Source organism: Leptopilina heterotoma, unplaced genomic scaffold (genome assembly GCF_015476425.1).
Source record: "Leptopilina heterotoma isolate Lh14 unplaced genomic scaffold, ASM1547642v1 Lhet_0, whole genome shotgun sequence".
NCBI classification, from domain to species: Eukaryota; Metazoa; Arthropoda; class Insecta; order Hymenoptera; family Figitidae; genus Leptopilina; species Leptopilina heterotoma.
In genome coordinates this window covers 2,424,099-2,440,398 of record NW_025110811.1, presented here as the reverse complement: position 1 = coordinate 2,440,398, position 16,300 = coordinate 2,424,099, and the positions used below count along the sequence as shown (strand labels likewise).

Genomic DNA, 16,300 nt, shown 5'->3' with positions numbered 1-16,300 from the left:
AACATAACCTCCTTTTCACACAGTCGTTTAATTTTAACGAATTTCAGCTAGCCTAAGGGGTAGGCTCGCTCGCAATTAATTCTATTCTAGGGAATTTCAGCTAGCCTAAGGGGGTCCCTCGCACGCAATTCTTGTATTTGTACCTTACTTTATGCACACATACGGGATTCGGTTACAGTGGCGTATAGGCGCTTCCGTAGTTTCATGGCGAATGCAAATAAAGGTGCTGTCACACTGTTCTGTCACAATCTGAAAAGTACGGTAAATTACGTAAAGAACTGCGCAAATTACAAAACGTTAGTTCACACCTTCCCAACCGTAGTCAACACATTTAGAAAAACGTGCTTGTGGTGGTTGTGGTTCCGATCATTTGTTGCATTTGTTCATATTTGTTTGAATAAAAAAATGTAAAAATGACAAAGTTTTACAGCCTTTTCAAGATAAAGTAATATATAGGTAGTACAGAAAGGACTTTTATTAATTTATTCAAATTGTTTTGATTGAATACTCACAATCGTATACAGGGAAAAGTTATAACCTTCAAAATGGTTAAGGAATTGTACCGAGAAACTGACGTCGCCCGAAAGATGTACGATTTTCTACTATTTTTTCTATAAATTATTTGTGATTTTTGTGTATTTTTAAAATTTTAATCTATAAGTTTAATTTATAAGTTAATTTACAAAAAATCTATAAGTTTTTTTGATTAAATTTATAATTTATTGTCATTCAGATCGGAGGTATCTTTCGGTGTTGATAGTCGACACAATATGGGAAAACAGGCTCACCTTCACGTCGTCGCCAAGAATTTATATTGTCAAGATGGTAATCGAACACCTGTCACTTACGGTGTTCTCGATAAAAGAATGGTAATTACAAATTCCAATCAATATTCGTCTATATTTTTCCAAAAAACGATTTTAAAAAGAGAATTTTAATTTTCAGGGTACTTCGTCGAACTCAACCAATTGTACAACTTGTAATAAAACACTAAATGAATGTATTGGTCATTTTGGATACATAGATCTTGAATTGCCAGTTTTTCATATCGGTTATTTTCGATCGATCATTGGAATCTTGCAGTCAATTTGTAAAGTAAATAATATTTCAATTCTTATTTTAAATTATAAAATATCGAAGGACGTTAAAGTTACTAACGTTTTCTTTCTTCTTTTTTGCAGAAATGTTCAACTGTAATGTTAACCAAAGATATTAAAAAGACTTATTTAAATCGTGTTCTAAACCCAAATTTAGATTATTTAAGTCGCAAAGCTTTAAGGAAACAGATTCTTGAGAAGGCGAAGAAAACCAGTATTTGCCAATCATGCGGTGAACAAAATGGAACTGTAAAGAAAGCCGGTTTATTGAAAATTGTTCATGAAAAATTTAAGGGCAAAAAAAGTACTGATTTAGTTCTACAGGAGAAATTAGCAGAATACAGAAATGCTGTTGAGGATAATAAAGAATTGGAAAGTATTTTACAAAGTGGACTCGTCAACGTTTTAAATCCATTAGAGGTAAAGAAGCTATAAAATATCGAAACTTTCGAAAATCCCTTAATAAAATACTTCGCAAAAATTCAATTAATATGAATAATAAAATTTTCACAGGAATTCAATTAAATACAATTTCAAAAAAAAAAATTTGAAAGGAATCGATTATTTAAAATATTTACATAGAATACTGTGGAAAAAATTAATTATTTTCTAAAATTTTGATGTTTGTTTATAAGTATTCAATTATTTTCATAAATAATTAAATTCATTGCAAGAATTCAATTATTTTTAATACAGTTTTAATTAAATTATTCGAAGTAATTGAATTATTCTTTTAAGTGCGAAGCCTGTAATTCAAAACTTTCATTTTTTAATTAATATTTTGTTATTTCTCTTTTTTCTTTTAAAAGGTACAAAATTTATTTGAGCGCATTCCCGAGAACGATGTACCGCTTCTTTTGATGAATCAAAATTATGCGCATCCGAAAGATTTGATTTTAACCCGAATTCCAGTGCCACCGATTTGTATTCGTCCTGGAGTTGAATCAGACTTGAAGGCCGGAACAAATGAGGATAATCTCACAATGAAACTTAGTGAAATTGTTTTTATCAATGATATTATTCAGAAGCATCGAGTTAGTGGATCAAGAGTGCAAATGTACAATGAAGCATGGGAATTTTTACAATTGCACTGCGCTCTTTATATTAATAGCGAAGTGTCTGGAATTCCCCTTAATATGCAAGTAAGTTTCGTTTTATGCATCTTAACTATTTTATAATATTTATAATATAATTGTAAATAATAATAAAAAGCCCATGCCGAAATACGAATTTAAATATAGTCCATAAAAATCAAATTTAATAATTTAATTAATTACTTCCTCATAGAGGAAGTATCTTTTATTTATTTTGTTAATCTTCTGTTTATATTTTATTTATCTTCTTATTTTGTTTTAGCCGAAAAAATCAGGAAGGGGTTTAGTTCAACGTTTAAAGGGAAAACAGGGACGTTTCCGTGGAAATTTGTCTGGAAAACGAGTTGATTTTTCGAGCAGAACTGTCATTTCCCCAGATCCAAATCTTCGGATTGATCAAGTAATTATTATTAATTTTGTTATTATAAAAATTTTAATTCTTATTACTGTAAAATGTAACAATTCGTTTTTTTTAATAAAAGGTTGGAGTTCCAGTTCATGTGGCGAAAATTCTCACTTATCCGGAGAGAGTAAATAAAGCGAATATCGAACTAATGCGAAAATTGATTCAAAACGGTCCTGACGTTCATCCTGGTGCTAATTTTATTCAACATTCGAAAAGTAAGGTGAAAAAATATTTGCGATACGGTAATAAGCAAAAAATCGCCCAAGACCTGCAGGTAGGTTTCTAATTTTCTTATTCACTTGTAATAATAATATTTAAATATAAATATAAAAAAAATCGTTTTTTTCTAGTACGGTGATATAATTGAAAGACATTTACGAGATGACGACGTAGTTCTCTTCAATCGACAACCATCTTTACATAAACTTTCGATAATGGCTCACAAAGCGAAAGTATTAGATCATCGGACATTTAGATTTAATGAATGTGTCTGTACTCCTTACAATGCAGATTTTGATGGCGATGAAATGAATTTACATTTGCCCCAAACGGAAGAAGCGAGAGCGGAAGCGCTTGTCTTAATGGGGGTAAATTTATAATTTTTAACATTACTTCTTTATATAAAAAATGAGTATTTAAAAATAATTTTTTTTGTTGATATTTCAGAATAAATCAAATTTGGTAACTCCTCGAAATGGAGAATTAATCATTGCAGCGACGCAAGATTTTATAACCGGTGGTTATTTGCTGACGCAAAAGGACACTTTTTTGAATAAAACACAAGCTTATCAATTGGCAGGTTGCTTAGTGTCGGGACTTGATTCTGATTTAGAGATTACTTTACCACGACCTGCGATTCTTAAGCCCCACGAAATGTGGACTGGAAAGCAAATTTTCAGTTTAATCTTAAAACCTAATCAAAATGGCACTATTAAAGCAAATCTCAAGACGAAAGGAAGAGCCTACACTTGTAACGAGGAATTATGTATTAACGATTCTTGTGAGTATTTTCACTTTTCTAAATAGAACCGCCGTCAGTGATAACGAACAAAAAGTGTTATTAAAAACGATAATAAATTTTAAAAAGTTATCGAAGTAGCAACAATGTTTTTATTTGTATTTTCGATAAAATTTTACTTTGTGAGAATAAACAGTAAAAAAATATAACAGAAGAGACGTTACATTAATCTTTAATTTTTAGACGTAATAATTCGAAATTCAGAGCTTATTGCTGGATCGATGGACAAAACTATCATGGGTTCTGGATCAAAGCAAAATATTTTCTACGTTTTATTACGCGATTGGGGCGAAGATGCGGCAACTATAGCAATGTGGCGTTTATCGAGAATGGCGAGTCTTTTTCTGATGAATAGAGGCTTTTCGATTGGAATCGGTGACGTTTCACCTGGTCAGGGTTTATTGAAGGCAAAACACGAACTCCTACAAGCTGGGTATGTAAAAAGAAAAAATTGCAGAAAATGTTTTTAAATTATAACAGTTTATTACTTTTACTTAACTTTTCTTTTTTTTTTTATTTACCTTATTACTTTTTCAGTTATTCAAAATGTACCGAGTATATACATCAAATGGAGGAAGGACGTCTGCCGTGTCAACCAGGTTGTTCCGAAGAGGAATCCCTCGAAGCGATTATATTGAAGGAACTCTCTGTTATTCGTGATCATGCCGGTAAAGCGTGTTTAAAAGAACTTCATCCAAGCAACAGTCCACTTGTCATGGCCCTCTCTGGCTCAAAAGGAAGTTTTATCAACATATCTCAAATGATAGGTAATATAAAGGAATTAAAAATTTTTTTTTAAATACTTATTCAATCAAAAGTTTAGGGTTGTCTAAGATCAAAAGAAACGTCAAGGAAAGTAGAATTGATCAGCGAAAATTCAGGGAATTTAATTAAAAGTACTGAAAAAAAAATTAAATTTTTAGAATTCATAAGAAAAAACCAAATTTTTGTGTCTTTTTTGTTTGTCTCATAAATTATGAAATTACCACGAATTCTAATACAAATCCTTCAATTTTTTCTATATTTGACAATAGTTTGTTTTTAAATAACTTAATCAGGGTTCATACAGAATCTGGAAATCATGGAAATCATGTAAATGGTATGGGATTTTTAAAAGTCTTCTGGAAATCAGGAAATTAAAGAAAAGGCCTGGAATTTTTAAAAGTTTCTAAATTTTTCCTGTTTTCCATTTTTTCTCTTCAATAGAAATTCAATAAGAAATGTTAAGATATAATATAATTATGTTTATTATACGACGTGGAAATTAAATTTAAAATTCCACTGGAATTTCATAAAAATTTGACCAGGAAATCATGGAAAAGGAATGGAATTTTAAGTTCGGATTTCTGTAAGAACCCTGATGTTGTATTTTAAGAAATTCGGTTTTTCGAATTTTTGATAATTTTTGAAAATTTTAGATTTTTTATCAAAGGTTGGAGACTATTAATTGAGTAAAGTGTTTTTGAAGAGCCCAAAAATATTGAAGCTAAAAGCTCTAAAAGAGAAGAAAAATGTTGATTTTTAAGAAGTTCGGTTTTTCGAATTTTTGATAATTTTCGATAACAAATGGATTTGATAATTCGCAAAGAACTTTTTCAATAATTATTAAAAATAATTAATTTAAACAAGAATTTTATTTGAAAATTCTAGAAAATATTAATTGGATAGAAATCATGAAAATAATTTTCAGAAATTTGCAGTAACAATATTCTTATAATATAAAATCATATTAATTTTTGCTAATTTTCAGCATGTGTGGGACAGCAAGCCATCAGCGGAAAACGTGTACCCGATGGATTTGAAGATCGTGCACTGCCTCATTTTGAGAAATTTTCCAAGACACCGGCAGCGAAAGGATTTGTGCAAAATTCCTTTTATTCAGGACTCACGCCGCCGGAATTTTTTTTTCACACCATGGGAGGCAGAGAAGGTCTTGTTGATACGGCGGTAAAAACTGCCGAAACTGGTTACATGCAAAGACGATTAGTGAAGAGTTTAGAAGACCTGTGTTTACAATATGACTTGACTGTTAGAAATTCTGTCGGAGATATTGTTCAATTTAAATACGGTGCCGATGGTCTCGATCCAACTTACATGGAAGGTAAAATTCAATTTCCTTTCGTTAGAAAACAAAACAAACAACCGTAGAAGCAAAAACAATAGATTAAGTCTACGATCGTTCCTTTGCAAAATGCTAAAAAAAAATTTTAATTCCTTTGAGCTTAAGGATCGTAAACATAATCTATAAATTTTTGTCTTCCTTAAACGAAGAAAAATAACGTTCTTTTAAATTTTTCAGGTAAAGACTGTCCAGTCGATTATAAACGAGTTCTTGATCACGTGAGAGCAATGTCGCTCTATAGAGACGAAGAACCACTCGAACCGATACAAATTAAAAAAGCCGCCGAGGAACTACTGAAAAATGAAGAATATTCCTGTCTCAGCGAAGAGTTTAAGGATGAACTTAAGTAATTTTGACTCATTATTTAGATTCTAAATAATTCAATATTTATTCAATTCAATACAAATATTAAATATTTGATAATTTACTTAAATTTAATTTAAATTTACTTAAAAATAATTTAACTATAAATTTCATAGAGAATTCATGACGTCAGTGGCGAAGAAAGTTGGTAAAATTCGATCGAATATGACAACAAAAACACCCGTGAAATTGGAACTTGAACGTTTGACTCTTTCGCAATTAGTGGAATTTATTCACACGTGCAAGGAGAAATACATGAGAGCAACTGTCGAACCAGGAACGGCTGTTGGAGCATTAGCAGCTCAAAGTATTGGCGAACCAGGAACTCAAATGACATTGAAAACTTTCCATTTTGCCGGTGTTGCTTCTATGAATATCACTCAGGGTGTACCTCGAATAAAGGAGATTATTAATGCCAATCCAAAAATTAGTACACCTATCATTACCGTCGCTTTGGTGAGAATTTTCAATCGTTTCTTCTTAAAGTAAATTAACTATCGATATAAGTTAATTAACTATCGATTCCTGGTTAATAGAATTAAACTTCTTCTAATTTGTTAGAAATTGTTTTCTATTTTTCGTTTTCTTTCCAGGAAGATGACACAGATCCAGAGTTTGCAAGGAGAGTGAAGGGAAGGATAGAAAAGACTACATTAGGAGAAGTTTCTGAATATATTGAAGAAGTTTACCTGCCAGATGATTGTTTCCTTTTAATAAAACTCGATACGGATAGAATTAATTTACTAAAACTTGAAGTTGACGCCGAATCGATTCGATATTCGTAAGTATTTTTTTATTATTTTCAGGCTTCGTTTTCAAATTATAATGAAAATAATTGACTAATTAAAATCCTGTAAATTGAATGAAATAATTCTTTTCTTTCAGAATTTGCACCTCGAAGTTAAAAATCAATCCGAAATTGGTAAATGTTCAGGGAGATTCGATACTTACGGTGAATCCGTCTAAACAAAAACATAGTCTAAGTGTAGCATTAACAACTTTAAAAGAACAATTGGGCAATGTTGTTATAAAGGTAATAATAGAAAATAAATTTTTGTTTGAATTTTTTTTTAATTTAATAATTTTCAGGGTCTTGCTTCGGTGAATCGAGCGGTCATTCACAATGACGACGCAAGTGGACAAACGAAATATAAATTATTCGTCGAAGGTGACAACATGCGAGAAGTAATGGCGACACCCGGAATTCTCGGGAAGAAGACAACTTCAAATAATACTATTGAAGTTAGTTTGCAATAATAAATTACAATTTAAATACTAATTGTTAACATAGTGTTATATTTTTAATTATTTACAATTATTTCTTGATTGTCAATATTTTTCAAGAAAGAAAAAAAGAAAGTAAGAAAGAAAGAAAGGAAAAAAGAGAGACAAAAAAAAGAAAGAAAGAAGGAAAGAATAAGTTGGTTATTGTAGATTAAATTGAAAATTATTTCAGGTATTTCGAACATTGGGAATCGAAGCTGCAAGAGCGACAATTATGACTGAAATTAAATTGGTAATGGAGAACCATGGTATGAGTATCGATAGACGTCATCCTATGTTAGTTGCCGATTTAATGACAAGCCGAGGAGAAGTTCTTGGAATTACAAGACAAGGTTTAGCGAAAATGAAAGAATCCGTTTTAAATTTAGCTTCGGTAATTATTAACTTCTTCTTTTTTAAAAAAAAAATAACTGCTGAGCAAAACTGAAATATTGGCAAATAAAAATATTTTCTTTCAGTTTGAAAAAACGGCCGATCATTTATTCGATGCAGCTTATTATGGACAAAAGGATACAATTTGCGGTGTTTCGGAATCAATAATCATGGGAATTCAAGTTCCTGTTGGAACAGGAATTTTCAAACTTCTTCACAAATATCCTTTTCTAACTAATTTAATTTTAATTTAACTAGAAATTCAGGGCTCGAACTACGTCCGTAAATACCGTAAAGATCCGTAAATTTGCTTGAAGTCTGTAAAGGTAAGTTTTTTTTTCAATTTCGTACAATTGAATATTGTAAACAAATGGATTTAATAATTGTCAAAGAACTTTTTCGAAAATTATTAAAAATTAATATAGGTAATCGATTTAAAGAAGAATTTTAGTTACAAATTCTTGAAAATAATAATTGATAATTTGGTCTGTAAAGTCCGTATTTTAAAATAATTTCACTTGTTCGAGCCCTGCTAGAAACCAAAATTAAATCTACATCTAAGTAATTTATTTTAATTTAATTTAGTCGAATTTGAATTGAAATTTTCCTTAATAGAAAAATACAGCTAACAAAGATGAACCACAGAAAAGAAGTCTGATTTTCGACGATCCTCAATTCCATGGAGAAAAGTCTTGAAGGAGAATTTAAATTTTTGTTTGCACAAATTTATAAATACTTATATTATAAGTTTAAGTTTGTCATTTTTAAACCGAAAAATGCGAACATAAAACATAATTTACTGTAGATAAAAACTTCATGTTGAATTATGCATTTTTAAAATACTTGTAAAGTAAATTTTTGTAAAAAAAAATGTAGGAATAAATAGGTGTTAAATTTGATTAATTATTAGTTTGTATCAATGTTTGTAATTGTCTACTTTTTACTTTAAAAAAAGTATTCAAAGAAAATTTGTTTAGCTCGTCTCTTTTTTATTGATCAAACTTCGTTGCTTAGGAACGTTATCGAAATTTTACATTTTACATATTTTGACTTTCAGGCACTTTCAGGAGATGAAAAGCAAAAAAAAAAAAGTAAAAGAAACTAAAATTTTTTGAGAAAATTTATACGATACTACTATTAAATACTATAATTAAAATTAATTCTGCATATTTGTTTACATTTTTGCACACAATGGTGAACGAACGGGAATTTTGGTCGGAAATTCGGAAAAATTTGCCAAAATATAAACAGAAAAAACCACGAGTCGTTCCTGCATTCACAATTCAAGCAATGCAAGTAAGTTCATTATTTAAATTTTTAAAACATTCCTTAAATTTACACTCAGAGCAAATTTTATAATTTAATACTTACCAAATAAAAAAGTTGTATTTTATTGCAATATTTGGGAAAAAACCACAAATTTCGAAAATAAAGTCGAAAAACTTTGCTTTTTTTTTTTAAAAAACACGATTTTATTTAAAAATTAAATTTGAATTTACTAATTTAAAAAAAATTCCCTGATTTCAGGAAAATACGATAGTAGCGAAACCGCCGAAAATTGGAGTTTACGATCCAAAACCACCGAAGACATCAACATTCCGAAAATATTACGAGAGAGGAGCTTTTCCAATTGCCCTTGAAGACGACAGCAACGGACAAAGAATCAGTTGGAAAGTCAGAATAGAGGATTTGGATTTTCATTATTATCTTCCAATGTTTTTCGACGGTTTAACTGAAACTGAAGCTCCTTATAAATTTCTCGTCGAACAAGGAACAACCGAAATGCTTGAACATGGCGGTCCAAAAATTCTTCCAGTCGTACCACAACTTATTATTCCAATTAAAAGTAATCTATTAATCAATTAATTACAATTAAATTTCTCACCGTGACTCAGAAATCACTCAAATAAAAAATTTATCAATTGTAGAAGCACTCAACACGAAAATTCCAGAAATAATCTGCATGACAATGAGAGCAATTCAACGATTAGTTCGTTCCGGTGAATGCATAGGAGAATCTTTGGTACCATATTTTCGTCAAATTCTCCCCATTCCTAATTTGCTCAAAGACAAAAATGGTAAATTGATAAAAATTTTCAGTAAAAAGAATAATAAAAAAATATACTTTGTATTTTTAATTCTTGTATTTTAATTCTTCTATTTAAAGTAAATCTTGGAGAAGGAATCGACTATTCTCAGCAACGAGGTGAAAATCCATCAGATTTAATTCAGGAAACACTGGAAATTCTTGAAAGATACGGCGGTGAGGATGCATTTATAAATATCAAATATATGGTCCCAACTTATGAATCATGCGTTATGAATTAAAGAAAAAAGAATGTTTTGAAAAGAAACGAAACAAGAAGAAATTGAAAATTTTCTATGAAAGAAATAACTTTGATAATTATTTACATAGGTACTTTATAAATATAAATTTATTAAATAGAAAATCGAGAATTGCGTACATTAAAAATATTTTGAACTTACGCCATTTTTCAAAAAAAATAACATATTCAATTAGTTTTTTCTAGACTTTTCCTGCATCCTCTTTCAAAGTGACAGTTCTGTTAAAAACAACCTAGAAAATAATTGTATCATATTAATACACATAATAATAATTTTTCACAACAAAAATGTGACGCTCTTCAAAGAAAGCTACCTAAGAAGGCTTTTAATTAAGATTTCGTATTAATAATTATTAATAACGAAATTTTAATAAAATATCTCGCAAGAATTTTTAAAAATATTAATTGAATTCGATTATTTTCAAGAATTTTAATATAAATTCAATTATTTTAAACAATTTTGATGAAATTCTTTTTAAAAACTCATTATTTTCCAAATTTTTAATCAAATTCCTTCAAAAAAATTCAATTATTTTCAAAAATTCAGATAAAATTCTTGGAAACAGTTCAATTACTTTTATGAATTGTAAAATCCTCCGTAAGAATTCAATTATTTTCATAAAAAAGAAAATTCTTCGCAATAATCAAAATATTTTCATAAATAATAAAATTCAATTATTTTCATAAATAATAAAATATTTCGGAGGAATTCCATTAAATATTTTCAATACAATTTTAATAAAATTTCTCGAAAGAATACAATTATTTTTAAAAATATTATTTAAATTCAATTATTTTCATGATTTTTAATAAAAACTCAATTACTTTCAACAATTCTGATAAAAAATTCTTCGAAACAATTCAATTATTTTTATAAATTGTAAAATTCTTGAGAAGAATTCCATTATTTTTGTAAATAATAAAATTCTTCTTAAAATTCAATTATTTTCAAAAGTTTCAGTAAAAATTATTTTAAAAAACTCCATTAATTTCAAGAAAATTGAAATAAATTCTTTAGAAGAATTAAATTGTTTTTAAAGAAATTTAATAAAAATCTTGCCAAGAATTAAAATATTTTCAATAGAATTGAAATGAATAAAATTGAAATATAAATTGAAATAATAGAATGAATTCAATTATTTTCAAATTTTTTTTATAAATATTATTTACAAGAATTTAATGATTTTCAGTACATCGACAATTTAATTATTTCTGATAATAATTGAATTCTTGAATAGAATTTTATTAAAACTTTTTTAAATAATAGAATTCTTGCGAAAAAATTTATTATTTCTACAAAGAACTGAATTATTGGAAAATTTTAAAAAATAAGTGAATTTTTGAGAAGAATTTTATTAAAATTGTATTAAAAATAATTGAAATTCTGTGATAAGTTTTATTATTTATGAAAATAATTGAATTATTGCGAACAAATATTTTTAAAAAATGGTAAATAATTGAATTCCCGATACGAATTAAATTTTTTTTAATAAGTAACTGAATTCTTGAGCAGAATTCTACAAAAATATTTTTAAATAATTGATTATTTTCGAAAAAAATTTCATGAAAATTGTCTTTTAAGTAATTGGATTCCTGTCAAAATTTTATTATTTATGAAAATAGTTAAATTCTTGAATAGAATTTTATTAAAAATAATTGAAATTCTGTGAAAAATTTACTATTTATTGATATTATTGAATTCTATCGAAGAATTGAAAAAAAAATGTTTAAAAATAATTTAATTTTCACTGGAATTGAATTAAAATTGAATTTAAAATAATTGAATTCCAGCGAAAATTTCATTATTTTTAAAAATAATTCAATTCTTGAATAAAATTTATTAAAACTTTTTTAAATAATTGAATTCTTGCGAAACATTCAATTATTTTTTAAATAATTAAATTTTCTAGGAGAATTGTTACAAGATTTTTTAAAAATAATTGAAATTTTCGAAGAAATTAATTAAAATTGTATCATGAAAATAAGTGAAATCCTGATAAGAATTTTATTATTTATATAAAAATGAATTAATTTTTTACTATTTTTATTATTTACAAATTGACTAAAGAATTTTATTACAATTACTGAAAATAAATAAATTCTTCATGAAATTCAATTACTTTAAAATTGTTTTGTAAATAAAATTTTTATTTTCTTTGGAGAGCGTCAGAAATATTAATTTAAAATTAAAAACTATTTTGTTGGATATTTCTTACCTTGTTGGGTTTAGAATTAAAGTCCACGCAGAAGAATCCAATTCTCTCAAATTGCATTTTGTCCAAAGGCTTCGAAACTTTCTCTAGAGACGAATCGATGTAGGCGACAACTTCTTTCTTGCTATCATGATTTATATCACTGAGAAATCCATTTGGCACTTCGTTCGTGTCTTCTGGATTTCTGTGTTTAAATCTACAAAGAAGAAAAAAAAACAGTTCTTTAAATATTCTTCTTTTTTCAAATTTAAATTACATTTTTTTTTTAATAAAAAGCCTTAATTCTTACAATCGACTATAAAGATTGACGGAAGCGAGAGATGGTTTCGAAACCCAATGTATAAATGCCTTGGGTTTATTTTTATCTGAAACTGGCTCCTGTTTGGCAATTATATTCGTAATCCTACCAGTTGAGTCTTTTTCCACAGACTGTAAAGTAATAACAACGCCCGTGTGTTTTAAACCCACCGATTGCTTCGGTGTCAGTCTTCGAAATCCCTTTTCTTCGTTCTGAAAATATTTATTTTTAATATTGCATTTTTTGAATATTTATTTCATATTTTACAATACATTATGTTAATTATGGTTTTTTAATTAATTATTGTTTTTTAATTAATATACCAACCTCCTTAAAGTCGGAAGCTTCAATGTAAACAATTTCGTCGAAGGTGATATTGTGCTGTCCTTTTTCTGGCTCGTTGGGGAAATCAGGAACGGAAATATTAATCGACGAATCGCCAGTGAAATTAGAAATGGTAATTTTCAATGGATCTAAAACAACCATGTGACGAGGTGCTGTGAGATTCAAAACATCTCTAACCGATGCTTCCAAAGCTTCGGGATCAACCGTTGCCTGAGCACCCGTCACTCCCATTTGAGCGCAAAAATTGTTGATTGCTTCCGCGGGGAATCCACGTCTTCTCAAAGCAGTTAAAGTAAAAAGTCTGAAAAATAATAAATATTTATTAGACTTACACACCACTTAATTCAAAAACAACATCAAGGTAAATTCACAAAAATTTAATATTGCCTCTCCCTGATTTCCAGACCCAATTTTGACAACTCTGAACATTATATTTTTTGTTTCTAATTTTTGAAAATATGATTTTTCTTTACCTAGGATCATCCCAGTCGGAAACGATTCCCTCATCGATTAGTTTAGCGATTTTCCTCTTCGACACAACAGTGTAACTAACATTGAGTCTTCCATATTCCCACTGAACGGGACAATAAATATCTAGAGCATTGCACAACCAATAGTACGATGATCTTCTCGATTGAAATTCTTTCGTACAAAGCGAGTGAGTAATATTTTCTATACTGTCACACAAGCAATGAGTGAAATCATAGGTCGGATAAATACACCATTGATCGCCAGTTCTGTGATGAGGGGTGTATTTTATTCTGTAAGCAACTGGATCCTGCTTTCCTTCCTCAAGTGTCACTTTCATTCTGAGAGTCGCTTCTCCTTCTTCCATTAGACCTTCTTTCATATCCTAATAAATAGAGATTAAATAGACTATTAAATATATTTAATAGTTCAACATCGAAACGATAATTACGATGAAAAAATATATAAACGATAATAACAATTTTTGGAAATCAAAAAACGATTTAAATTTAACGAATAGAATTTATTTTAGTAAACGATTATTAATTTTAATAATTGGAAATTCTAATTACCTGGAATAATTGTAGATTTTCTGCAATTGGTCTTTCACGCCATGGACTCGGCGGTGGATTGAAACCTTTCATTTGATCGCTGGTTTGATGACAAACGTAAGCCATACCTTTTTCGATAAGTTTCACTGCCCATTCGTACAATTGTTGGAAATTATCAGAAGAGTGCGTTATCTTATGTGGTTTATAACCCAACCATTCCACCATATCTCGAATTCCAACGAAGAATTTTTCCTCCTCTTTTTCGGGATTTGTATCATCGTAACGTAAGTAGCAAGTACCATCGTAAGCAGCTGCATAACTGGAAAAAAAAGTCACGAACTTTAATCTTAAACTAAAAATCTAAGACTTTCCGATGAAGAATTTGTAAAAGACACGTTTTTTAAAATTTTTCTTTTTGTCTTTCGATTTTTTTATAGTACGTACCCAAAATTAATGTTAATGGCCTTAGCGTGTCCAATATGTAAAATTCCATTTGGTTCAGGTGGAAACCTCGTTCTTACTTTTCCGCCAGTGATGCGAAGATGTTCCTTTAATAATTGATGAGTATTGGGAGTAACCACGTAACCTTCCGTTTTGTAATTTTCTCCAGTCTTGTGAAAATTAACTTTCGTTTTCATCAGTTCACTTATCGTTTGTGCACCAATTTTATCCTTCACAGCTTCACTTTCCTTCTCGATTTTCTTTTTAGCCTCTTTCTCCGGTGCTTTTTGTTTATTTTTCCCCTCTTTCGGAAGTGGGGCCAAGTCAGCTGCCGTTTTTTCACCTAATAAATGAATTAACTGTGAATCAAATTCACTTTTCACTAATTTTCCATCGGCCCATTTTAAATCGGTGCGTACTTTTTGCATTAAAGGCCCGGCATTAAAGCGATACCTCTTTTCAATAATTTCATCCTTATGCTTTGCAATTATTGCCTCAACGACTTGTTTAATTTGTTCTGGAGTTACTTCAATTCCAACACCGCATGCTTCCTCGAAAGCTTTAATATCAATTGCTTCTTTAATGTTGCTTAGAAAATAATTTAAAGCTGCGTCGACCCTTTGAACTGTATCCAATTTTTTATTCACTATCGATTCAGATATAAATGGTACTTTGTCTATTATTTGAGCTTTTATTTTTGTTGCCAAGTGATACAGTAAAGTTCCATTCTCGTTGTTAACAGTTCCGTGCTTTGAAGCCTAAAAATATACATTAGTAGATAAATTTGTTTGTTTTGTCAGGGTGGTCACAAGTTTAAAAGCAAAAATATAAATTTTTTTAAAATATAAAACTTATTTCAATTTTAATTAAAATTTTTGAACATGATTTTTTTCTCCAAAATGTTAAAAAGAATTCTAAAATGTTATTATTTTTTGTATGTGTTTGAATTTTCGGCAAAAAGAAATTGAAAATTCTGAAAATATTGAATTTAAAAAAATTAGAAGCTAAGTTTCATTAATTTTCATTTTTAAATTTACATTTAAAGATTTTTTATTGACATTTTTGATAATTCATTTATTTTCAAAATTTGCATTAATTTTTCAAAAGTTTATTTTCAAAGATTGTAATAAAATACTTGAAAAAATGAATTATTTTCAATTAAATTTTACAAAATTTCAATTATTTAAAAAGATTTTTTTTAGAAATATTTGAAAAATTTAATTATCTTAAACAATGATATTAATTGATAAAGGAACATTAATTGTTTAATTAAACATTAATTGATACACAAAGAATTGCAGTTACCTATAGTAACTTAAAAATATAATTACTAAACTTGTAATATTTATCGATTTTCTAAATAATAATTATTATACTTTGCGAATTATATTTAATGAAAAACATGACGAAATGTTAACATATTTATTGGTTATGCTTACCTCAGCGATGGTAAATTTTAAATGTTTAGTAACTTGTGCATTTTTTAGCGTCTCTATTGCTTTTTGTTCACTCAATCCAATTGTTTGGAAAAGTTTTATATCCTCCAAATCTGCTGTCATATTTATTAAATTAAAAATAAATCCGAAGAGCAAAAATTAAGTATATAAAAAACGTGCAAAATCGGAGTAAAATTAGTAACAGACTAACAGATGGATAAGAATGTAAATGTCAAACATACACTGACACCGCGTTACACGTATACAGAGCAGATGCGGCAGTTTTATCGTCATTAATTAAACTGATAATATAAAATCATGTGGCGTTTCTGAATTATTCGTTAGTTCCAAAAATTGCCATCGACGTGAGCGCTGAGATCAAAAAGTAACTTTCGATGAATATCGATTCATCGAAAGTTCGATAGTCGATGCGACTGGATGCGACTA

The 16,300-nt window shown here is 28.6% G+C and overlaps 3 protein-coding genes across 3 annotated transcripts; 2 read left to right on the top strand and 1 right to left on the bottom strand.

Annotated features, from left to right (window-relative positions):
* Nucleotides 1-327: 327 nt before the first annotated feature.
* LOC122505129 (DNA-directed RNA polymerase III subunit RPC1) lies at nt 328-8,659 on the top strand. The gene is made up of 20 exons (XM_043616631.1): nt 328-589; nt 734-869; nt 946-1,095; nt 1,182-1,517; nt 1,907-2,239; nt 2,454-2,591; nt 2,674-2,871; nt 2,948-3,184; nt 3,264-3,597; nt 3,799-4,048; nt 4,153-4,382; nt 5,366-5,716; nt 5,915-6,083; nt 6,217-6,556; nt 6,694-6,881; nt 6,986-7,133; nt 7,190-7,342; nt 7,557-7,757; nt 7,843-7,976; nt 8,380-8,659. The coding sequence occupies exons 1-20, from the start codon at nt 546-548 to the stop codon at nt 8,450-8,452; spliced, it is 4,143 nt and encodes a 1,380-aa protein (XP_043472566.1). The 5' UTR covers nt 328-545; the 3' UTR covers nt 8,453-8,659.
* A 105-nt stretch (nt 8,660-8,764) lies between these two features.
* Nucleotides 8,765-10,201, top strand: LOC122505546 (parkin coregulated gene protein homolog). The gene is made up of 4 exons (XM_043617288.1): nt 8,765-9,052; nt 9,284-9,602; nt 9,685-9,834; nt 9,924-10,201. Exons 1-4 carry the CDS (start codon nt 8,948-8,950, stop codon nt 10,082-10,084), a joined length of 735 nt encoding a protein of 244 aa, XP_043473223.1. The 5' UTR covers nt 8,765-8,947; the 3' UTR covers nt 10,085-10,201.
* On the bottom strand, nt 10,174-16,100 carry LOC122505216 (probable glutamine--tRNA ligase). Its single transcript, XM_043616743.1, has 8 exons — nt 15,857-16,100; nt 14,421-15,175; nt 13,998-14,295; nt 13,431-13,810; nt 12,940-13,258; nt 12,604-12,824; nt 12,318-12,510; nt 10,174-10,334 (listed from the first exon to the last, which is right to left on the bottom strand). The coding sequence occupies exons 1-8, from the start codon at nt 15,974-15,976 to the stop codon at nt 10,284-10,286; spliced, it is 2,337 nt and encodes a 778-aa protein (XP_043472678.1). The 5' UTR covers nt 15,977-16,100; the 3' UTR covers nt 10,174-10,283.
* Nucleotides 16,101-16,300: the final 200 nt, after the last annotated feature.

What these genes read in the sequence shown, in the direction of transcription:
- LOC122505129 (XM_043616631.1), top strand. Translation starts at nt 546, where the DNA reads ATGGTTAAGGAATTGTACCGAGAAACTGACGTCGCCCGAAAGAT. An exon ending in GTGTTCTCGATAAAAGAATG is followed by an intron (nt 870 to 945) that starts GTAATTACAAAT and finishes TTTAATTTTCAG; the next exon opens with GGTACTTCGTCGAACTCAAC. An exon ending in CAACATATCTCAAATGATAG is followed by an intron (nt 4,383 to 5,365) that starts GTAATATAAAGG and finishes GCTAATTTTCAG; the next exon opens with CATGTGTGGGACAGCAAGCC.
- LOC122505546 (XM_043617288.1), top strand. Translation starts at nt 8,948, where the DNA reads ATGGTGAACGAACGGGAATTTTGGTCGGAAATTCGGAAAAATTTGCCA. An exon ending in ACTTATTATTCCAATTAAAA is followed by an intron (nt 9,603 to 9,684) that starts GTAATCTATTAA and finishes TATCAATTGTAG; the next exon opens with AAGCACTCAACACGAAAATT. An exon ending in TTTGCTCAAAGACAAAAATG is followed by an intron (nt 9,835 to 9,923) that starts GTAAATTGATAA and finishes TTCTATTTAAAG; the next exon opens with TAAATCTTGGAGAAGGAATC.
- LOC122505216 (XM_043616743.1), bottom strand. Translation starts at nt 15,976, where the DNA reads ATGACAGCAGATTTGGAGGATATAAAACTTTTCCAAACAATTGGATTG. An exon ending in TAAAATTTACCATCGCTGAG is followed by an intron (nt 15,176 to 15,856) that starts GTAAGCATAACC and finishes GTATATTTTTAG; the next exon opens with GCTTCAAAGCACGGAACTGT. An exon ending in TCCGACTGGGATGATCCTAG is followed by an intron (nt 13,259 to 13,430) that starts GTAAAGAAAAAT and finishes ATTATTTTTCAG; the next exon opens with ACTTTTTACTTTAACTGCTT.